At 47.3% G+C, this 23,972-nt stretch overlaps 1 protein-coding gene across 4 annotated transcripts; it reads right to left on the bottom strand.

Moving 5' to 3' along the window:
* Nucleotides 1–383: 383 nt before the first annotated feature.
* Nucleotides 384–23,965, bottom strand: MFSD13A (major facilitator superfamily domain containing 13A). Of its 4 annotated transcripts, none has more exons than XR_005582776.1 (10): nt 23,854–23,965; nt 10,988–11,260; nt 10,156–10,235; nt 8,991–9,440; nt 7,266–7,383; nt 6,213–6,309; nt 5,170–5,341; nt 4,039–4,286; nt 2,957–3,401; nt 384–1,008 (listed from the first exon to the last, which is right to left on the bottom strand). XR_005582776.1 is itself a non-coding variant. In XM_039481280.1 (10 exons), the coding sequence occupies exons 3-10, from the start codon at nt 11,150–11,152 to the stop codon at nt 3,148–3,150; spliced, it is 1,584 nt and encodes a 527-aa protein (XP_039337214.1). In that variant the 5' UTR covers nt 11,153–11,260; nt 22,974–23,114; nt 23,854–23,945; the 3' UTR covers nt 384–3,147. The 4 variants fall into 4 exon arrangements, 3 of the variants coding, with proteins under 3 accessions (XP_039337214.1, XP_039337213.1, XP_039337215.1); XM_039481280.1 differs by adding an exon at nt 22,974–23,114 and having other exon boundaries at nt 384–3,401; nt 23,854–23,945; XM_039481279.1 differs by having other exon boundaries at nt 384–3,401.
* Between the last annotated feature and the right edge of the window lie 7 nt (nt 23,966–23,972).

The following is a 23,972-nucleotide window of genomic DNA, read 5'->3' as shown; positions in this document are numbered from 1 at the left end:
GGCAGAACCTGGAACTGGTCAGATACCAAGGATACAAAAACCCAGTCACGCAAGCAGAACCAAGATTGGCACGGTCTGCCCCAAGGGCTGCAGTTCGGATACGGAGCGCCTGCCCAGGCTGCAGACAAAAGAACTTGAGGGGAGCATTTGGGAGGACACTGGTATTTGGTTTGTGTGCAACAGCTACTGGTGATGCAAAGCGCCAAAAGCTCAGGAACTACAGATCCCACTCGGCTCATCCTGGGAGCCTGAGATCCAAGAGGAGCAATCTAGTCCAGAACTCTGCAGATCGAGCTTAGCAAATTTAAAAAGTGATTCTCCAGCGCTAGCTGGTTTGTGAAGCACTCCAGAAACCGACCCCAAACTGAACCGCAGAACAGCAATACACAAAAGGTCATTTTTAATCAGCTCATTAGGAAATGAAGACTCTGTCAAAGTTTGTTAAAAATTACATAAATAAGTTATGATTTAACCACCAAAAGATACAGACGCCTCCAGGTGGTAACTATTACAGCTTGGTCTGAGACCCGAGGCGGCTGGGTCCTGAGGTGAAACGGCAGTAGTTTGGCTGGCTCCACCTTTAACAGCAGAACAAGAGGAAGCCCCAAAGGGGGCACCTGGCTGGTGTCTAACTGAATACACAGCACATACATGATGGGGGAGTTTGGCCTTCACATGCTCCCGATACTTTCCCTGTTCTCCTGCAGCTGTGAGAGTAGGCGGGTGCTTATCCACCTCCAGCCAAAACTGAGACCAAATCCCAAAGTGCTTTGGCACGATGCATCTTGGTCATGATCCAGTTTTGCCAACTCAGCATAAACTGAGACAAACCAGTTAGGGGATGTCACAGATCGACGGCCCCTGCATGCAACCCGGATCAGAGCTGTGCTAGCTACAAATGTGCGCTTGTTCCGACCCCAGCGTGATCAAGGTCTTCTGTACATTTCAACCCCTCAAGCTATCTCGCTCCAGAACTTCTGTTTGGCTGCAGAGTTAGTCAACCAACCACTAGGATATGGTTTAAAACAAGACAAGACAAAAAAATCTAAGCAGTTTATCATCAGAGCTGGCACTCTCACTGGTTTAGATACTGCTCTAAATTCTCAGCACGTATACTCTCTGATGACACAAAACTAACGTCTATTTACACAGATGGGGTGAAATCCTGCCCCCACTGCAGTCAGTGGGAGTTTTACCATAAACTTCAGTGGGACCTGAATTTCACTACTGGTAGAAGAGAAGAACTAGGAGTACAAGAAGAACCTGGGTAGCAGGGCAGGGTTGGGCTTCCCCTCCCCAGCAGTGGAGAGGGATGGGCTCAGACTTAGGCTCATAATCAGGTTTGTCAGGATGATTTAAAATAGAGGCTCCACTGCCCCCAGACTGGGAGGGGAGACAAAACTATTCCCCTTACTAGGTACAGTTTGGTTCCATGGAGCTCAATCCTACAGCTCCAGGCTGAGGCAGTTCTGTTATTTCAGGGGGATTGCTTGTGCTGCAGGGATGAATGCTTGTGTGGTAAGGCCCTGTGCTGTCTTGCTTACAGGCTGCAAAGAGGAGGGGTTATGGTGCTCAGCAATCTCACTGGGCCTGGGTCTTGCTGGTGGACAGGTCCCCAACAAAGCTGGTGTTGCTGTATCAACTCCCTTTGGGGTGGGGGTGGCTTTAGAGCCCCCTCCCCACATCAGGAGGGCCTAAACTCTGTTTAAAAACGGGCTTCAAGAACCAGGAGCCATTTAGCAGAGAAAGCAGCAGATAAGCAACCCCCGGATGAAAGGCAGTAACACGAAAGGAGAAGGTGGGCTCTCCCCCCACCCTGCCCGTTCACTGCAGGGACTCCGGCATCACATTCACACAAGCCTCTGCGGGTTGCGTGAAAGCGATTAGCATTGGGACTCTTAGCAGAGAGTTCCCCTCATTTGGGCTCCCAGCTCAATGGGCAAGTCCACCCAGCTTCTTCTGGGCTGTTGAATGACTTCAAGAAGTGTCACATTTAGCAACGTCCCAGGAGAGACATCTGCAGCAGCGATACGAGCATTGATCTTGCTAAAGGAATTCTGCTTCACGTTAAATGATTCTGGAGAACAGACTTGTCCTGAACCCAACAGAATGGGCTTGATCTAAGAACTGTGTCACTTCTCTGCAGTGAATTAGGTGTCAGGCATTATGGCAGCAGGGAGTAGCTACATTGAAGAGTCTCAAATCCCAATTCCCAAACACCTAGAAGATTCCCCCATCCCAACTTTTCATCCTGTATACCCCCTTCTAACTCCAGAGCCCTGCCCCAGAGTCACCACTTCTTCCAGCTGGAGAATGTCAAGCCTGCCCCCTAACTGACTGCAGAGCCTGGTGAGGAACAGCATCCACTCCCCGAAGGAGATGACCACAATGCCTCTGCAACCTACCTGCTCCTGCTGAGCCAGGGAGCGCGAGCAGGGCAGGAGACAAAGGCCTAGTCCACACTAGCAAGGACTGCAGGTCAGGCTAGGTGGAGATGCAGCTTATAGCCTCACAAGAGTGCTTTTGCTTGTGTGGCTTATACCAGTTCCCTGAACCAAATAAGCTTTATCCATAAAAGCTTTATTTTGCTGGTATAACCGCATCTACACTGGGACTTTTGCAGTAAAAAAATAAAACAAGTCACCCCCTTAACTAGCACACTGGTAAAATTTCTAGTGCAGAGCTGCCGTGAGCCCAGGTTTCCTGGATAGCACTGCACAAAACCACCACGGGGCTGGCCCAACAGCATCTGCTCTCCCACTGATGCGCCACGGGGTGAGATACTGCACTAGAGACCGTGTTAGAATGTCTGTCTCCTTTACGCTATGCCACTGTCACCCACCCTCCCTTGAGATCAGCAGCACCTCAAAAAGTGCAAGAGCTAAGACTCCATCTGATTGCCTGAGCAAACGCCCCCACTCTGAGCACACACCAGTCACCCCTGTCTCGGACGTACCTGCCTTCCAAACCGACTGCCTCCTGGAGCGAGGAAACGTCTGCATTGTGAGCATTTCACAGTTGAATTGTAAACACTTTCAGTTCTTAGCCAGCAAGCCCCCTCGCCTCAGTCTGCATCCCCTGGACTGCAGAGAGGCGTAACCACACCCACAGCACAGAGTCAGTGAGAGCCGAAGGGCTCAGGCACATCTAGATCATTCTGATCTCTCGTGATCGACTCTGAGTCAGGCTCTGGCGCTGGGACTTGACCATCTGGAGGCGCCTTCCATGCAGGCTGAACTGCGACCAGCTGAGGAGCTGCAGTAATGCACATGTGATGGGGATGAAGACGAGGAGGTAAAAGCAGCCCTGGCGCAGAGTTGGTTCCCAGGCTGCGTTGGACGCCAGCTTCGGTTGGGCGCTCACCACGTTGCTCAGAGGGGCCCGCTGGAAAATGTCATAACCTGAGACCAAAACAGTGTGTAAGACTCAGCTAGAAATCGTAAAAATTCCATGCACCCTCCACCACCATTGTAACATGGAGCTCACCACACCTCCCTCAGGGGTCCGTGCACAGGCTTCCCAGCCACCCAACACAACGTCCTATAGCCCAAGCAACTCTCAGTGCAATCCAGATACAACAACAATGCACAGGCGGAGGGGTGCAGATCTTGCTAGGGAGGAGTTTAGCACAGGAGTGGGAGATGGATTAGCATCAGAGCTCGGGTTCAAATCGGATGTCTCTCAACATGAGAGGTAGGCGGTGGTGTCAAGCTAATCCTTTGCTGAAATGCAGCACATGGAGCCTCACTGGGACACGGGTCCAGTACGAACGCCCACAGTGAATCACTACAGCCACTTCCCACTGCCCAGGCCTCCCCCTGTTGAGGTTATTAGCTCTGACAGTCACCGCCCCAGGTGGCCTGGGTGCAAAAGTACAAGGAGTGTTAACTTAGACAACCTGTTAAGTAATAAAACATCCTGCAAACTATGTTGCCAGTGGACCTTGTCCAAGTATTTCACATCACAAAAGGCAGCAGAGGCACTCATCTCAGCCCCACCCTGCTGCTGTCCCCAGAGAACACGTCCTACGTCACGTACCAGTATAAGTACAGAGCAACCAGGTGCCAATCAGGGGGGCAAAGGTCTGGCCAGGCTTGGTTACCAAGGCAACCATCCCAAACAACAGCGCCGAGGCAGCCTGCTTCCTGCGGTTCAAGACAAAATCTTCATCCACCAGGTCAGTGACAACCAGGTTCAGCAGCTTGCAGGTTCCTTCCGTGAACACCCGGTTACTGCGGAGCAGAGCAGACAGGGCATGACTCAGCGGCACGTGGAAACAGGGAGCACTGAAATACAGACAGGGCGAATACAGGACAACGCCGCTTGCCCCTCCCTAGCGCCTGCCAGCCACTTTACATGAAGTTTAACATGAAACACCCCTCTGAGGCGGGTACCAGCCCCGTTTACAGATGGGGAAACGGGCACAGGGAAAGGGGAAGTGACTTGCCCAAGGTCACATCATCACAGAGCTGGGAGCACTGGTTTCAGTTCCCGAGTATCAGGCTAGTGCCTTAGCCACAAGCCCAGCCTCCCTCCCGCCCACCCAGAACTACCAAAACGCAGTTGATCCAGAGAACCACCATCTGCCTGGCCTTGAACACGAGTCCATTGTACAGCCTGCTGCCTTAAGGAGGGTCACCTGGTCCGGGGACAGTCCTGCCAGGAACAGGTCACATGGCAAAGCCTACAAGTTGAGTTCACACACCAGGTGACAGTAGGTTTGAAAGCAGCTGCCTGGAGTCACCCTGCTTACGTGAGGACAGTCCCACACGCCAGAGCCAAGCCTGCATTTGCAGACACAGCCTGATTTTTGTGAAGAGCGTGTTATTTCCTCATTTGTTCTTAAACAAGGTTTGTATGACGTGTGGTGTAATCATGGATTGTTCAGTTCATCTTGCTCAGTCCATTGGCGGTGAGGGAGTTCTTCACTAGAAGGGACAACATGATCTAGTGGTTGGAGCATTTGGTCAAGAGTCAGGTCTTCTGGGTTCCACTCTCAGCTCTGACCGTGACTTGGTGCGTGACCATGCCCCACCTGTACGCCTGAGATTCACCAGCTGTAAAATGGAGATGCCTCATGGCCTCCCTGGGGTGGCTAACCACCAGGACCACTCCCACCAGCTCACCCACAGGCACAGGGGTCAATGAAAACCTAGATAAGCAACATACCTGGCTATGAAGATGCAGAGAAGATGCACCTGGTCGGGTCCAGCTAGAAGCATGATGATGCTGAGAGCCAGCTTCAGGAAGAAGAGCCCTCGCACCACCGCATAAACCCCACATCTTTGACAGAGAGACAGAAAATAGAGGTTGTTGAGATGAGGGGCGATGTAGGAAATACCTGTGGAGAGAGGCACAGACAGTTCAAGGGAGTTTCAGCATCTGACAGTGCCTAGAGACCAAGCAGAGATAAGACAAGGCTCAATTCATCCAGCAGGGCGTCAGGAAGAAAACCACAGAACAGCTATACACATTTAAACGTAGTGAAATACTCAGCCCTTACATGGCACTTTCTACGTCCAAGCACTGCACAAAGATCTTCACAACTCTCCCGCGAAGGAGGCAAGTGCTATCCCCATTTCACAGATGGGAGCATTGGGAGGGAAGTGACTTGTCCAGTGACACACAGGCAGTTAGCATTAGAACCAGGTTTGAAGCTGCGAACTCCCAATTCTGTGCTTACCGACCAGATTCCACACAGAAGCTGAGCTGGTGGAAGTCAGACAACATGGCAGTGCCAACGCGTCTCAGCCCTGACCCAGAGACCACCCTCGGATTCCAGAGCTGAGCCTGCCCTGAACCTTGCACTGCCAATCAGGCAGATCTGGATGGCAGCTTGGGCATGGGTCAACAGCAACTAAGATTTGCAGAGCTGACCAGAGCTAGGTCTCACTCACACTCCCTTACATCTGTGAAACCCAGGTCAGAGATCCAATGCCTGCCTCTCCCCCTCTGGCCTCTGAAAAACATTAAAGATTATTTCTTGTGGGTCTGGGAAAGGAGGGGAAAGTCTAAGATCCAAGATGCTTGCAGCAATGGTCCCTCTGGGGATAAGTGGGCCAAGTGCCACTCCTGGAGGCCGGAGAAAAGAGTGCACCTTTCTCCCAAGTCTCAGTGCTTTCAGTGCTTGTGAAGAAAGAACTCAGGGCTGAGCCAAGTACCAACCAGCAGCTCTGGGGTGCTGCTTACTCCAGTTCCCCACACAGGCTCACCTAGTAGGAAGGATCCTGTAGAGAGAGAGATCCGATCTGACAGCAAGTGTTCCAAGAAGAGAGGGAAGAAGTTGCTGTTAAAGTGGCAGTGAAAAACCTGTGACAAAACAGCACGAAGATTAACTGACCAGCAATGCTCAGAGCAAGAAGAGGAAGGCTAAGCCAATCGCGTGCTAGGCTCCGCTCCACTAGGAGTCCAGTGCCAGGGTAACATGCAATTCTTACAGGCAGGATCTGTGAAGCAGACAAGTTGGTTCTGCAGACAGAGTGCTTTGTTTACACAAGTGCTCTGATGCCATCTGCACTCACCTCTGAGAGCCATCAGTTACACCCTTGTGCCCCAGGAGACAGAGGGCCACCAGGAGTGGCCCGTAGCCAGGCCAACCCAGCAGCTTGTCTGTGCGTTACTACGTGGGAGAACCAAACACTCAGAGGCAACAGAGGCTGCAAGTGCTGCAGCGATGGTGCGGAGAGTGTTGTGGTGTTTGGCAGTCACCTCTGTGGCACCTAGCTGAGGAACCAAGCACTAGCTCTGAGCAGAGCCCAGTGGCTGAGACACGAACCTCGGGAATGAAGTGGGAAGAGGAGGATTCAACACTCGCACAGGAAGGCTGGAAAAACAACACGTTTCCAATCCGTTCTCAAAGGCATTTGATGACAGGAACTAGGATTTCTCTGGCCATTGCTTTTGCACTAGTAATTTTCCCCAGAAGCCATGATACGGCATTAAACTGCACATGATGGTCTCTGAAGGGCTGAGAGTTTTCACTCCTTAGTAAAGCAGGAGCTCAGCCTACACTGGATCACGCCTCCTGGCTGTAGATGGAAGGATAAGACTCCCAGACTCCGCAGGGAGTCCCCACGTAACAGAACAGCTGGCTGGTGCAAAGCCACACAAGCATGTGCAGAAAGCACCAAGAGGAGTTATGGCATTACTCACACACCACTACTTTCCTTGTAAGCAATCAATATCCTGTTGAATCAGTTTCAGACTGGCTTGGCTAACAGCTCATCGTCTGACTCACTGGGTTAGAGCGTCCATGCTAGACCTACCTGTACTAGGTTCATACAGACGAACCAGAGGAAGTTGTGGTGCCGGGACAGCTGTTTGAGGTATTCGCCCAGTGTAATCCTCTTCTCCAGCGGGGCAGATGGTTGCTCAATGTACAATCTACAGGGACAATGAAACCACTATTTGTTTCTGCACATGTGAGAGTTTCCGTTATCCCCCCTTCCTCTGCACTCCCAAGAGGCTTGTAAACTCAGTGCTCCCTGCTTCGCTCAGAAGTGCATGCACTGATGCAATGCTGGCTATTTCCCTCATCTTACCAGTTCCTATTATTCATCTTCTCTGTTCATGGAGCAAGACAGAAGCTGGCATGATATCTGTTCCTTGATGGAAGCAACCACCAGAACCAGGGTCATCAAAAAAAACTTGAAATATTTGCCTAGTGAGTCAGCAACTCAAATCTGCACCAGCATCCCTCCCCCAGGCAGCTGTTACAGTCCAATGCAGATTCCTACTACTCTAGTCCCAATCTTTATAGTTAGTTTTATTATGGGAACACCTACAGGATGCGAGACTCTGCACAAACAAAGACAGTCCCTGCCCCAAAGGGCACTTACAATCTAAGTTTGAGAGATGAGACAAGTGGATACAACAGAGGGGGCAGCCCGAGGGCACAGTGAGCTATGAACACTGGAACGAGCAGCATGCACAGATGCCACCTGCTTAGCCAGCGTCAGGCAGTAAGACGGACAAGAACGATACATTTACTTTTTCCATCCTCATGGTAAAGGGAGAGCAAGTACATTTCTATGACAACACTGTGTTGACATTTTAACAGGTACAGGCCTTCTACTATTAGTGTATATTCTAGAAATTAAGGGATGGAAGCTAGAGGTAACGTTTTGTCCATCAGCCACCAAGAACAGGATTACCGTCAGCAATATGTTCTCTAGTGCTATGCCCCAGTCTAGTTTCAGATGTCCCATGAGATGGGGATTGTACAACCCTTCCCTTAGAAGCCTATTCACGGCCCAGGAGATCTCAGCATTAGGATACCTTCCTTGGTCCTCAGCCTAAATCTTCCTTCTCTTAAATTCATCCCATAATTCCCAGTTATACGCAATCTGAGTAATTCCCCTTTTCCTCACTGGTATTTACACTTAGATACTTGTAGGGAGACGTGAAAACCACCTACTAGTTGTCAGCTAGCCAAGCTAGACATAAAGAGCCTATTTTTTAGTGAGCCAGTCACAGCTGTGTGCAGAACTACACATGCCACTACTGAAGGTCTGTGTACATGGGCTCTCAGGCACTTGTAAGCAGGATACTCCCACCACCGCCTGCACTTAGGATAGCTGCACTCAGATTAAATATGCTTTCTGGCATGTGCAATGGCACGTCTGACTTTAAGGGACTAGATAGTGTGGGCCAGTTCTCAGGACTCAGTCCATCACCTTAGCTTGTTTGGTTTTGGCTACTCTGAATTTTGAAGGGAGGAAGCTACAGCTATCAGGTAAAATTTTCAAAAATGCCTAGGGGACTTGGGCTTCTTAGGTTCCCATTTTCAGAAGTGATATAGGAGACTAAGGGTATATCTACACTTGGAGCTGCAGGTCCGAGTCCCAGCTGATTGAGCTAGCACGCTAAAAACAGAGTGTAGCCACAGCGGCATCAGAGACTAGCCACCCTACGAACGAACCCATCCGAGACCCACACCCACAGCATCAGATGGGCATTTCTCTGATGCTATGTAGTTTGGTGCCACTTACTCTTTTAAAGTTGATTCTTGGTCCCATTTCACTTTCACTTCAGTCTCAAATCGTTGTCTTAGCAACCACGTTGCCAGAGTAAACCCAGCAACAGAGCAGAGAGCCAGCACCACACAAAATATCCGGAAAGAAAAGAAGTCTTCTTTGTTCCACACTGCATAGGACATGAAGACAGAGAGGGAACCGATGGCACTAAAAAGCGAGCAGTAGAAATTTAGGCTAGTCCTGTCCTTTGCAGAAACAGCAAGGTCTGCGAGCAAGGCATTGTGGTTGAGATCCACCATGGTAAGAAAGCTGTCATAGAGGCAGAGGCAGAGGAGGAACTGGAGACCTGGATGGGCCCACGAAACCCAGAAAGCCAGGAAAGAGATGGCAAAAAGGGGCCCATTGCGGCTCAGTGCCTTAAGTCTCTTAAGAATGACTTCTGGTGAGGAGATCTCCACCCCTGACCTGCAAGAGAAGAGAAAAACTTTGATCACAATCCCTGGGAAGTGTCCCTGCCACACCCTCTATTCCCTGATAGGGAAGGCTCAGAGGGCAGTGGAAGTGATCTCAACACTGCATTTGTCAGGGTAGTAAGTGTCTTTGTTCAGCTCCCGTCTCGCTCTGCTAATGTGAAGAGATAACAGGCCCCAAACATACAGGAGTGAACAGAGCCCATCTTGGCAGGCCAGCATTGTCTGCTTCCCAATCCCGCGGTAAATCTGCGGCAATGCAGATTGTTCAACTGGTTATAACAGTGTAGCTCTGTCTCCCTCTAGTGGACGGACCACGTATAGCGGTTAGTACATCAGCTATTGACTCCAAGTTTAATGGGACTTAAGCAGCAGAGGCTTGTGCTTTTAGATCCGGAGTTCCAGACTCAGTCTCGCAAGGTGACTTGACTGGGGGCATTAGTATAACTACACCTGTGGATGACCTCCTCCTCTGTACGCTCCAGACACTGAAATGATGGACAAGCAGCACCCAACCCTGAAGCCACAACAGCAACATCCAACTTTTCAGGATACCATGAGCAGGGGAGTTTAAGATTTTCATACCTAGGGAATATTCGTCTTCTAACAATCAGTCTTTTTAAGGTGACATTTTCACAATCTTTTCCAGCCTACTCTGAAGATATTAACTTTTCAGCATTTAATGGAGGATACGAATGGCACAAACTCACTGTTGCGTGCTAAGAAATACCCGGTCACTCAACCAGCCGAAGAGAGGGTCATTGAGGCTGTTCCAAATTAGAAACACTGTCTAGAAAAGAGAGATACAATAGTGAGACAAGCCACAATGAATCACTCCAGTAGTCGAGTCTTGTTACTGAGGTAACCAGCATCCAGATGGGGACCCATTACAATTCCTTGGGATAACAGCCAGTTGGTACTGGGTAGTGATAATGTACCACCTAACACATATGCCATGGCACTATACTGCAAAACCTCCTTTCTGTGCCCATACTGCGCCTTTCCAGACTGAGAATCATACTGTTTAATGGCTTTATGTTGTATAAAAAAATATCTACTGGCAAGTAGGGTTACACCACCCATTTTCATACATGATTCAAAGTCATGTTTGAACTCATGCTTTGGGAGGTGATGGAATAACGCACAGAGGCCAACATTTTCAAACCTGGGTGCCTAATGTCAGATACCTAAATCTAGTCACAGGCACTCAAGAAGTCTGATTTTCAGACTCATTCAGTGCTGTGCTTCATTGCTGCTGTGTGTAGTTTGAAATGTGCTGGGATTCTCCAAGAGGAAAGGCACTCTTTAAAATGTAAGTTGCTGGTGTTTAGACCCCCGACTCGCTATCTTTGTATATTTGTACGAGTGAGAAGAGCTAGGTCACCCAATTTAAACCTAATACGACTAGCTCCTTTATCACTTCCTGCCAAAAAAGAAAGTAAGTTACCAAAATGTTCTCCCATATTCTAACATGATGCTTTGGTTTCAGATCCTACTGCATATCTTGAGAACGGTAGGAAAAAGTAAGTCTCAGAAACTTACCTCCCCAATCCAAAAGGACAGTTTATCAATCTTGTAAACAGAAACAAAGGTGTCCACGTAATATAGGAGGAACACATTGTGCAAAATGGAAACAAAGAGCGACAGCGACCCATAGATCACAGCAGTGGGTAAATTAAAGAGACAGCCCAACACTCGCAAACCCATGTTGGTTCATTCAGAGTGCTTCAGCTTTCCAGATCATCTCCACTTCAGGTGGGACACCTTCCTCCAGCATCTGTTGACTCTTTGTTGGGGGCCAGTCCATTGTTCCTCCTGTTGAAAAAAAGATTATAGAATTAAGTCAATTTCTATAAAAAAACCAAACAAAGCACAAAACCCACCCACCCACAGGAGTGTAAGCTTTACCAGCCGATACAAATCAAGTCAGAATTAGATTGCTTTGCTCAGTTGTTCAAAAGTGGATTTAATGGGATTTAAAAGGCTAAAGGCCATCTGCTGTGGTAAAGCCATTCCCTTAAGCTGAGTTATCATTTGGCCCAAACTATTGGACTAGATCAAGGGCTCTCCTCAGTTCAGCTGTTTACTAGTAGTAATACTGACAGTTTTTATGTCCTGTACTTTAATGCTCTTTGTTGTCTGGCATAGAGTAGATTAGCTATTTCCACACTTCAAGGCAAGAACACAAGAGGAAACATGATTTATGGTTGCATACAGAAACAGTCTTCAGAAGACAGAACTAATCACAGATACTTTTAGATAGTCAAATGGAAGGAGAAGAGTTACCAGGGTGAATTTTAGACTCAAAAACAAATGCCAGGAAACCAGCAGGAATAATGCCTAGTTCAAGCAGGTGTGATACAGCCTGACACACGAACACTTCTTTCACAAAGCACCTCAGTCAGGACTTGCTGCAGCTGGTGTCTCTCAGACAGAAGTTACTGAATTTTGAGTTATATTGTAGTTTTGTGATGTGGAAAGTCAATACCAAACCACTGTAATACCTAGTTGACACCACGATGTTACATGACATAAGCCACTTTGGAATCCAGGTCCCCAGAAGTAGGAAACAGAGGTTTCTGTTTCTCACACAGTGGGGCCATGAATCTTAATTAGGGCCTTGAGTCACTACTGCGATACAACTAAACCCACTGGCATGTCCTCATTCCCTTCCAAAAGGAAGTTAAATATATCGACAGTTAAGAGAACTGCATCTTCAGCACAAAAAGCTGAGTCCCAAGGATTGCCTGATGGCACTTACAGAAAGAACTCACATTTTATTAAGCTAACTTGCAGATGAACACAGGCACTGTCAATTCTGTAATATTAGCAGCGTAAGAAGTCCCCTAACAAACAGTGAAAGTAACTCATTTAAAGGCCAGGCCAGCTCCCACTGGAGTCTGGTATCTTCCCGCTGACTTCACTAGGAGTTGCATCAAGCCTAGATCAAGGGAGGAAGGGGGGGAGGGGGAGTCAAGGGCCAGAATGAAACTTGATGGCAAAATTCCAGACCCATTCAACATTTACCAGAAGTCAGGAGTGCAAGTACTTTATGGCAAATGTAAGAATAGCTCTCTGCCCAGCCCAAGGAACGCTCAGTCACTTCCTTCTAACTCATTCATGGTAAGCAGCATTTATTCCAGTTACATTGTTACATAGGTTTAATATCCCACTTGGAGTCAAACACTCAGTTTTGCAATTAGATCCAACTTCAACATATCAGGTGTTAGCAGTTAAAGCTGTAATTCTGTATTGATACCAAAAAACAATATACTGATATATACAATACTGATGCATTAAAAAACCTCAACGCACCTCCAGAGAGGAAAACAGAGATTGGAAGGGAATTCTACTAGATAATAAGCATTTATTTATAGACAGACATGCTGACAAGCCTCAAGTGGGGATGTTTTTTAATTTGGGGGGGAATTAACAAGGGATCCAAGATTGTATAACATCTCAAATTATATCCAGATACAACATGCATTGCCTCATTTAATCTAGCACTGTTTTTCCCCAAAACGTAATCTGAAAGAAGAGGATACATTGATATCGTAAAAGCACAATGTGCTTTACCTGTGTAATCAAGGAAGTGGTTTTTAAAATAACAAGGTTAAAAGCCATAGATTAGCTGTCCTTTGATTGGCATACCTTTACTTTAGGATGCTTACGGAATGGCATAGAAAACACTGAATATGTATAATGCCAAAGTCAAAGGTTTGCCTGTCATCTGAAATATGGATTCACTAATGTCAAAAGAGATTAGCAGAAACAAAAGGGGTCCAGCGAATGGTGACAAAAGCGACTGAAGATCTGGAGTGACTTCTGAGGATGGACTAGAGATCAGGACTGTTTAGTCTAGAGGAGAAATGATTAACAGGGGCATGGTTAACATGTATAAAATAAGGAACAGAAAGGGAAGGTAAAATTGGATGTTTCATTTTATCGTCAACACAAAAACATGCAGAGATTGAAAAAACAAGACCATTCAAACTAAGCAAAAAACCCTTTTCTTCCCCTCCCTCCTGCCCCCCCAAACTACACACATGGAACCCATTAACCTGCGGAACTCAAGAAAGTAGAGGCCACAAGCACAGTAGGATTTCACACTTATACATAGAGGGAGAACTTCTGCAGTTACATTAGATGAGCTAAAGCAGGACATCTTTTTATCCCATCAGTCCCTCTTTCTAACAGCCATTTGGAAGATGCTCTCTCTGTGGATGGGTTATTCCATTATTTCCCCTACTGCAGGGGTTTCTTTTGCACCTTCTGCTGAGGCATTTAGAGTGAAATGCTGGCCCATGAGAGTCAATGGGGCCAAGATTTCACCCCTTGCACTGGGAACTGGACTTACTGAAGCATTAGTCTGGTAATTCCTATGTCCTTCACTGACAGCATCCTGAATATTCTTGATTACGTTTAGTCAAGATACTGCAGTTTTGCTAAGAAATCAAAGAAGAAGTCATTAAGGATCCCTGCTGGCTCTGCAGCAGTTAAAGATCACACAGCACTCCCCCATCTGTAATATCAACCTGTCTGCTGCTGCACAAAGCACTAAGCAGAAGACACCCATGTAAGTTACTACTCTCTCATGAAAGTACTCCTGGGCGAATTCTGCACCACTGCACGTGCACAGAATTCATACCCCTCGCAGATTTCTTTGCTTCCCCACAGAAAAATGACTCTGTGATGGGGAAACAAAGGGAAGCCACAAAAGCGGTCATGTGCCGCTCCCCAGCAGGGTGGGTGCATTGTTTCGGGCATCCAGAGCAGCAAGCGACCCAGTCAGTGGCTCCTACCCTGTGCCAGGCTCAGCTGCTAGTCCCAGCAGGGCTGGGGAAGATGGGACTTCCTCTTCCCCTGCAAGAAGTGGCCTGGGCTGGGTCAGACCCCCCTCGTTGAAACCTCTTCAGCTGCAGGAAGCTTCGCACCATCCTCCTTCCTGCCTCCATTGCTCCTCAGCCATGTGGGGGATAGGTCCCTGTACAGGGAGCTGCTCCCCCGTCCGCCCAACCCCTGTGCATCCGGATCCACTTCATACCCAGATTGCCCCGCCAAGCCTCACTCCCTGCAGAGCCCTCCCACTGAGCCCCTGAACCCAAAGCCACACCCCAACAAGCCTCACCCTCTGCAGCTGGAGCCCCCCTGCACCCGCACCCCCCTGCATCCAGACTGCCCCACAGCACTTGAACTCCCACCCCAACAAGCCGTACCTCCTCTGCACCTGGACCACCCTGACTAGCCCTCCACACCCAGACCCCTCACCCCACTGAACCCCACCAAGCCAGCACCCCATCTAGTCAGCATCCAGACCCCCACCCCGCTGAGCCCTCTACACCCAGACCCTCCCCTCCGCTGAGCCCCAACCACCTTCACCTGGACCCCCCTGCAGAGTCCCATTGCCTCTGCACCCAGAACCCCCCAAACCAATGAGCCCTTTGTTCATCCAGATGCCACCTGGACCCCCTCCTCCCACACCAAACTGCCCGCAACCAGATTGCCCCACACAAACCCTATCACCCCACAATAAACCCCTCCACACTTCGATCATGCTGGGCTGATCCTGCCTGTCTACATCTAGTGAGGCAGGCCTGGCCTTTGTGGTGTGTGCAGCCTCACTGCTGAGTCTGTCACTATGTGGGGGCCGCAGGGTGATCTCTACCTCTGTGCAGAGTGGCCTGTGCTCCCCACTGCCATGCTGGAGCCTCCACATTTATTTATTGACAAAATCTTCAGAATTTTAAAATGTGTGCAGAATTTTTAAATTTTTGACGCAGAATTCCCTCAGGAGTAATGAAAGGGAAACAGTTTGTCAAATGGAAAAGGAGAGAATCTGGAGGGAAAACATGTGCTGCTACCCTGTGCAGAGTAAAAACCAAACCAAACAGCTTGTTTCTGATCTCATTCACATTAGTTTTATACTGGGGCAATTCCACTGAAGTCACCCTAGTTATTCCTGATTTACCAGTGCAAGAATAGCATGAGAGCTATTTTCTCTGGCTATGCAGGATATTCGCACTGAGCCCAAAAAGATGCTGTCCACCATACTAAGTTTTATTCCCATGTATTCTCAGACTAGAAAATCTCCCTACTACTTTGACTCAATATAAGGCAGTACTAAATCAAACATTTAAGTGAGAAAACAAAGGACCTAAAGTCTCCAGTGCTGTCAGCATCTTTCACAAGCACTGACAGAACTGCGTATCTTGAGAAGTGAAGCCCTGACCCAAAGCCTGTATCAGCGCAAAGAGTCAAACACTGTACATTGCCCTGAATTTGTAAAGGCAACAGAGCTCCTGGAGCTTCCACAGACATTCCATTTTGCCGTTTACATACCATACTGTTGATGTGAGTAAAAGAAGCTTTGCTTTTTCCCTGTGACTCCATCACAGATGTATAATCTCTCACTTAAAGCACTGACATCTGTAAGCAATTAAAGTTTGTTTGGGTAGTCGTGAGGTCATTCATTTTTTCCATTTGTAAATGTGTGGATGAAAGGAATAACATTATAAAGAACTTGCATGTAAAGAACTTAATTGTCCTCCAAGAGCCATAAAAGCACTATGTTTAAATTTGCCACACTGCTATTTTTATAGCCTTTTCCCTTGGGTGAAGTTACGTGTGACATATTTCAGAACTTTTCAATATTCAGCATCAAGAAATACGGGCCAGAAGAGTTTCAAGAGAGGTATATCGGTCAGTTAGTTATTCTGAATCTCAGAAGCACAACTACCGAGCTGGAATTTTAAGTTCAAAAGCAATATACACAGCAGTTTCAGTTTCAGAAACTTTAGCTTCTGCAAAGTTTGCATTTAGTACATACGTTTCACTCCTGCCAGTTACAGTCTACTCTCTAAGAAGGTGATGTTCATACATAAGACACCTGGAAGGCACTGCCTTTGTTACAAAGGATGTTAGCAGACTGTAGCTGGCTTTGCATTTTAGGATTCCTGCAACATCTGGCCTAGTTTTCTAGCCAGCCACAGCTGGAGCACGAACAGGTAACAACCATTCCATACACCCCGTTCCTATCCCACACACTGTTACCTTGGGACCCTCCAGAGCATGGAAGGCCTCATACAAGCTTCCCATAAAGGGCAATTTTCACCTTTTACTATAAATTTACCTTTATCGTATTAAATGACTTGTTCCTCACTGAGTAGCAGTTTATACTTTTTCTAAAATGTATGGAGATTTCTAGGCAAAAAAACCCAAACCTTTAAACTCTGCATTAAAATTGAAAGAATCAATCACATCAGTCAAAAAAGCCTTGTTCTCCCTTCTTGTGAGAAAGATACAAGGTTAAAACCCCCCAAGTCGTCCACAGCAAAGTTCCTCCTTTACAAAAAACCCACCACATTTAATAGTTAAGTTCACCCAAACAACCTTAGCTCTTTCCCTCAAGCACCACCCCGAGAGCAAAACGAAACTCCAAGACAGTCTGGTCCATCTTCCACAAAACCATTAATACCTTATTCTTAATCTTCATGAGCCCGGATGGATAAAGCTGTTGCAGAGTTTCTAATTGTTCTCAAGGGGGCACGAGGGGTCAAGTTCTAGGACCGTGGATTTAGTTGCAAGTCATCTGAGAAATCTTAACTCCTCTATGTTTCTTTAAGAGTCCATTGGGGAGTCATTGCTAACGCAGGTAGATTTTACAGACAGGTACTGATGGGATACCAATTGACAATACTAACAAACTCTCAGAAAATGGATTCGTACTATAATTATATTTTTATAAAGCAATGGAATGTGTGCGCAATAATGTGATACCAACTGGCTCAGACAAGGAACACCACAAATAAGGAAACATATCACATGCCCTTTAATTGCTAAGCACAACAGGGAAGCGCCCAGCTGGTTTATTTAGCCAGCCATATGACACCCAGATATTGGAGGAAATTGAACATCTCCTTTCTTTTATAAGCAGCAAAGAATCCTGTGGCACCTTATAGTCTAACAGACGTTTTGCAGCATGAGCTTTCGTGGGTGAATACCCACTTCTTCGGATGCAAGTAGTGGAAATTTCCAGGGGCAGGTTTATATAAGCAAGCAAGAAGCAAGCTAGAGATAACGAGGTTAGTTCAATCAGGGAGGATGAGGCCCTGTTCTAGCAGTTGAGTGAAAACCAAGGGAGGAGAAACTGTAGTTCTGTAGTTGGCAAGCCATTCACAGTCTTTGTTTAATCCTGAGCTGATGGTGTCAGATGAACTGGAGCTCAGCAGTTTCTCTTTGAAGTCTGGTCCTGAAGTTTTTTTGCTGCAGGATGGCCACCTTAAGATCTGCTATTGTGTGGCCAGGGAGGTTGAAGTGTTCTCCTACAGGTTTTTGTATATTGCCATTCCTAATATCTGATGTGTGTCTATTTATCCTTTTCCTTAGAGACTGTCCAGTTTGGCCGATGTACATAGCAGAGGGGCATTGCTGGCATATGATGGCATATATTACATTGGTGGACGTGCAGGTGAATGAACCGGTGATGGTGTGGCTGATCTGGTTAGGTCCTGTGATGGTGTCGCTGGTGTAGATATGTGGGCAGAGTTGGCATCGAGGTTTGTTGCATGGATTGGTTCCTGAGTTAGAGTTACTATGGTGCGGTGTGCAGTTACTGGTGAGAATATGCTTCAGGTTGGCAGGTTGTCTGTGGGTGAGGACTGGCCTGCCACCCAAGGCCTGTGAAAGTGTGGGATCATTGTCCAGGATGGGCTGTAGATCCCTGATGATGCACTGGAGGGGTTTTAGCTGGGGACTGTATGTGATGGCCAGTGGAGTCCTGTTGGTTTCTTTCTTGGGTTTGTCTTGCAGTAGGAGGCTTCTGGGTACACGTCTGGCTCTGTTGATCTGTTTCCTTATTTCCTCGTGCGGGTACTGTAGTTTTGAGAATGCTTGGTGGAGATTTTGTAGGTGTTGGTCTCTGTCTGTGGGGTTGGAGCAGATGCGGTTGTACCTCAGTGCTTGGCTGTAGACAATGGATCTTGTGGTGTGCCCGGGATGGAAGCTGGAGGCATGAAGGTAGGCATAGCGGTCGGTAGGTTTTCGGTATAGGGTGGTGTTAATGTGACCATCAATTATTTGCACCGTAGTGTCTAGGAAGTGGACCTCCCATGTAGATTGGTCCAGGCTGAGGCTGATGGTGGGGTGGAAGCTGTTGAAATCGTGGTGGAATTTTTCCAGAGTCTCCTTCCCATGGGTCCAGATGATGAAGATGTCATCAGTGTAGCGTAGGTAGAGAAGGGGCGTGAGTGGACGGGAGCTGAGGAAGCGTTGTTCCAGGTCAGCCATAAAAATATTGGCATATTGTGGGGCCATGCGGGTGCCCATAGCCGTGCCACTGATCTGGAGATATATATTGTCATCAAATTTGAAATAGTTGTGTGTGAGGATAAAGGCACAGAGCTCAGCAACCAGTTGTGCTGTGGTATCATCAGGGATACTGTTCCTGACAGCTTGTATTCCATCAGCGTGTGGGATGTTTGTGTAGAGAGTCTCTACATCCATGGTGGCCAGGATGGTGTTTTCTGGAAGGTCACCAATGCATTGTAGTTTCCTCAGGAAATCAGTGGTGTCACAGAGATAGCTGGGAGTGCTGGTGGCATAGGGTCTGAGTAGAGCGTCCACATATCCAGACAGTCCTTCAGTGAGAGTTCCAATGCCCGAGATGATGGGGAGTCCAGGATTTCCAGGTTTGTGGATTTTGGGCAGTAGATAGAATAGCCCTGGTCGGGGCTCTAAGGGTATGTTGATTTGTTCCGGTGTTGGTGTAGGGAGTGTCCTGAGTAGAATGGTGCAGTTTCTTAGTGTATTCCTCAGTGGGATCGGAGGGAAGTGGCCTGTAGAATTTGGTGTTGGAGAGTTGTCTGGCAGCCTCCTTTTGGTAGTCAGACCTGTTCATGATGACAACAGCACCTCCTTTATCAGCCTCTTTGATTATAATGTCAGGATGGTTTCTGAGGCTGTGGATGGCATTGCGTTCTGCACGACTTAGGTTATGAGGCAAGCGATGTTGTTTTTCCACAATTTCTGCCTGTGCACGTCGGCGGAAGCATTCAATGTATAGGTCCAGACTGTCATTTCGACCCTCAGGAGGAGTCCATGTGGAGTTCTTCTTTTTGTGCTGTTGGTGGGAGGGTAACTGTGTATCAGTGCGCTGTTCAGTGTTGTCCTGAAAGTATTCTTTGAGTTGGAGACGGCGAAAGTAGGCTTCCAGATCGCCGCAGAACTGTATCATGTTGGTGGGGGTGGCAGGGCAGAAAGAGAGTCCCCAAGATAGGACAGACGTTTCTTCTGGGCTGAGTGTGTGGCTGGATAGATTGACGATATTGCTGGGTGGGTTAGGGGTACCACGGTTGTGGCCCCATGTAGCAGGTAGGAGTTTAGACAGCTTACAGTCCTTTTTCCTTTGTAGAGAGGTGAAGTGAGTAATGTAGATCTCCTGTCTTATTTTAGTGAAGTCCGTTTGTATGGAAGTTTGGTTATTGATGAGAGACTCCAGGTTGGAGAGCTCTTTTTTGATGTTTTCCTGTTTGCTGTATAGGATGCTGATCAGGTGGTTCCTCAGTTTCTTTGATAGAGTATGGCATAAACTCTCACTGTGGTCTGTGTAGTATGTAGATAGCAGTGGATTTTTTACCTTTAGTCCATTAGGTATGATGTCCATCTGTTTACATTTGGAAAGGAAGAGGATATCCGTCTGTATTTGTGCAAGTTTCTTCATGAGGTTGATGGATTTCCACTCCATACGGCTAAATGCAGTGCCTTGCATGGTGTCAAGTATCAGAGGGGTAGCCGTGTTAGTCTGGTTCTTTGCTGCTTCTACAGAACCAGACTAACACGGCTACCCCTCTGATACTTTCTTTTATAACTATCCAATCGTGCTTCTGTCAAACTGGTTCACACCCTTAACGACGTTCATTGGTGCATATACACAAATATAACTTTGTGCTACACAGATTATATAATTCACACGATTTGTATTAGTTGATGCTCTGCATTAACATGGTTTTATGGAAAACAGGGCTTGTCAAACAAACCCATTTCATTATTTGAACAGATCACAAGTTTGCTTGATAAAGGTAACTGCATAGATACAAAATACTTAGATTTTTTGTAAGGCATTTGACTTCACACCACACGACAGCTTGATTAAAATTAGTACTACATGACAAAAAGCACATGTTAAATGGATTAAGAACTGGCTAACTGACAGATCTCAAAAAGTAGATGTCAATATAGAATCCTCACTGAATGGGTGGTTTTCTAGTGATGTTCCACGAGAATCAGTACTTGGCCATGTTTTAAAACGGATGTTGCAAAACTGGACAGGATGCAGAAGAGTCAAAAATGATTCAAGGGCTGGAGAAAATGTCTTGCAGTGAGCAATTTAAAGACCCTGATCTGTTTAGGTTATCAAAAAGATTGAGCATCATGGGGAGAAAAAACAGGTGCTGCTAATGCAGGGAAAGGCATAACAAGGCATAATCTGGCAAAGAAAGGCATAACAAGAACAAGTGGCTGGAAGCTGGCACCAGAAATTTTCAAATTAGAAACAAGGCACAAGTTTTTAAACAGTGAAAGCGATTAAGCTTTGGAATCAACTACCAAGGGAAGTGGTGAATTCTCATCTCTTGATGTCTTCATATAAAGATGGAGTCTTTCTGGAAGATTCGCTTTAGTCAAACAAATTATTGGGCTCAATAAAGAGTAACTGGGTGAAATGTAATGACCTGTCATATACAGGTCAGACTGGATAATCTAACAGTCCCTTCTGGCTCTAAATTCTGTAAATGTATTAATCTTCTATCAGAGATAGAGCAGGTGAGGTAATATCTTTTGCTGGACCAACTTCTGTGGTGAAAGGGACAAGATTTTGAGATTCCCAGAGCTCTTCTTTAGGCCCGAAGAAGCTGACAGACATTCAGGCCCAAAGAAGAGCTCTGTGGAGTTCAAAAGCTTGTTCCTTTCACCAGCAGAAGTTGGTCCACTAAAAGAGGTTACCTCACCCACCTTGTCTCTCTTGTATCCTGAGACCAACACAGCTACAACACTGCAAACAATGGAGCTTATTTTGACAGCCACAACCAAAGGTTTGAGAATGTCTTTAACGCATCCAGGTGTGCCTATGTCATACAAAATTAACTCACTACTTGAGGAACACATGAGTTACTGTAATACTGGGAAGGTTAAAGGGACACAGTCATCTTGAAAGCCATTTCTGTTTGACTTTTGTACCTCTTGTTATTACAACAACTAGACTTTCTAAAATAAAGCAGCAAGAGCCTCCTGGGATCCAGTTTGTTTACTTTGTGCAGTTGACAGCAGTTGGTGCATAGTCAGTTTCACAATTTCCCTGTGTAATCAATTAGCAAAGGAGAAACTGATTGCAACTTGTCAGTGAGAGAACAGGGGGAAAAAAACATTTTAAGAGAGTAATTGGTATCAAAAGATTGATGTTGACAGCGTGCCTTTAAAGATGAGTTTATGGCACAGAGTCACATATCTCAATCTATCTTCAAATCACTCAGTGGCCTGGGCCCAGCATATCTAAAAGACTGCCTCATGAAGATCCTTCTAGGCAGCTTTGCTCCTCAGGCAGAATGGAACTTTTTACCAGAAGGGTAAAGCTCATCTGTGCAAAAGTTTGAGATTTCTTGGGGGCCTGTCCCAGACAGCAGGACAACCCCCTCAGGAACTAATGACCATCACAAGCACCACCTTCTGCTCCAAATGCAAGGTGCTTGTCTTCCAAGTGCCTTCTCTGGCAAACACACAGCAATGTGTACATGTTAAAAATATATTAAAACAATCCCCTATAGAGACATAACTGCACACAAAATTCTTCCTTACAGAGAGGAAGAGAAAGAGAAGAGAAAGAGAACGACCCACACCTGAGAGATGTTAGTCTCCTGGCTCAGATACTAGTGATAAGGGTGGTATAAGAACCTGAATAAAACATCAAATTGACAGGTTCACTCACAAGCCAGATATTTAATTTTGTTTTGTGTTCAGGTTTAAAACAAAACTCAACTACTCCTGTGCTGAAACCCTGGAGGTACAGCACTTCAGTACCTGCCCATTATTCTCATTAGCATTAGTAGGAAGCATACAGCAAGCTGAGAAGCATTGGTGCCACTTTTCATGCTGTTAAACAGAACATCTCTGTCTAGGTATTTCTTCTCCACTCATCATCATGGTATCGGAGCAGGATTTCCCCACAGAACTCATTTCAGTATGGACTGGTCAGTGAGGGTTTTTTGGTTTTGCTTACAATCTTTTGAAAACTGCAGTCATTCCCTCTCTCCCACCCTAGGGTTTCAATCACCAGATCATAAGGTGTTTCCTGAAAGGCTTATTGAAGTCTGTCACAGGGCCCAAAATTGAGGCAGTCAGGAACTTTTGTAATGATTCAATCCTGAAAGATACCACTGGACCAGTTTAAGCAGATTTACCTACACTGTTATGAGCATTTCCCCATGCAGGAAAGAACTTCCTAATACGGAACAATGCAAGTTCTCCTTTACCCACTCACACTATTTGTGCAGCATCTGGATACAGGAATTGTTTGCTTTGTCACAAAGGGGGGTGGTTCAAGAAGTGGTGACAGCATCATCTCCACTTGAAGTCCTAGTTCAGATCAAGTTTTCACCTGGTCATTCAGACACCCTTGAAACTGAATTTTGAGAAGAGATTAGTAACTGGAGTAGGGGATGGAGAAGCAGGACTCCTGGGTTCTAGTCACAAGCTCTACCACGGACTTCTTGTGTGATCTTAGTCAAGTCACTTCCCTACTCCATGCCTCCATTTCCTGATCTGTGAAATGAGGATAACACACACCTACACCTACACCTCCCCGGGGGCAGGAGATGGAGTTTCTGTTTGTGAAATGCTTTGAGGTGTTCAGATAAAAGTCACTAGAGAAGTGCAAGTTACAATGGAAACTGCTACCAGACTGTAAAGAGGAATGGGGATAGAGACCCTACTCCCCCCTCCCCAGACAGGACAGACCCCAATGATGGGGGGAGAGAGAGACACTCTCCCCACAGCACTTTACCCAGGACAGACCCCTATGGTGGTGGGGGGGGGGAGAAGAGACACTCTCCCCACAGCACTTTACCCAGGACAGACCCCAGTGACGGGGGGAGGGGATAGAACCCCACCCCCTCCGCGCTTGACCCAGGACAGACCCCAGTGACGGGGGGAGACATCCCCCGGCCCTGGCACGGAGCCCTGGGGGGCACCCCCAGGCTGGGCATAGCAGAGACACGGCGAAGGGGCACCGGGGGGGGGTGCAGCTCCCCCCGGGAGGGAGCGTTAGAACCGAGCACCCACCCCCCACACCTCCCGTGAGGGAGGGGGGAGCGCGCAGGCCCCGCCCCGTGCACCCCCCGAGAGCGCGCGGCGCCTCCTACCTGCATCGGATCCCAGCCCCGGTTCTTCTCCCTCAGCACCAGGCGCGCGTGCGCACCGAACTGCCGCCACTCCGGGCGTTCGGCCGCGGCCAGAAGGGGGTGGGGAGGCCCAGCAGACC

The sequence above is a fragment of the Mauremys reevesii genome, linkage group 7 (assembly GCF_016161935.1).
Source record: "Mauremys reevesii isolate NIE-2019 linkage group 7, ASM1616193v1, whole genome shotgun sequence".
NCBI classification, from domain to species: Eukaryota; Metazoa; Chordata; order Testudines; family Geoemydidae; genus Mauremys; species Mauremys reevesii.
Note: the sequence above shows the minus strand (reverse complement) of the source record. Positions and strands in the feature narration are given on the sequence as shown.

Bases quoted from the DNA above. Each gene is read 5' to 3' on its own strand.
- MFSD13A (XM_039481279.1), bottom strand. From the start codon at position 11,152: ATGGGTTTGCGAGTGTTGGGCTGTCTCTTTAATTTACCCACTGCTGTG. The intron at 9,441-10,155 runs GTGAGTTTGTGC...CTTCTCTTGCAG, and splicing joins GTATTTCTTAGCACGCAACA to GTCAGGGGTGGAGATCTCCT. The intron at 3,402-4,038 runs GTACGTGACGTA...TTTTGGTCTCAG, and splicing joins GTTGCTCTGTACTTATACTG to GTTATGACATTTTCCAGCGG.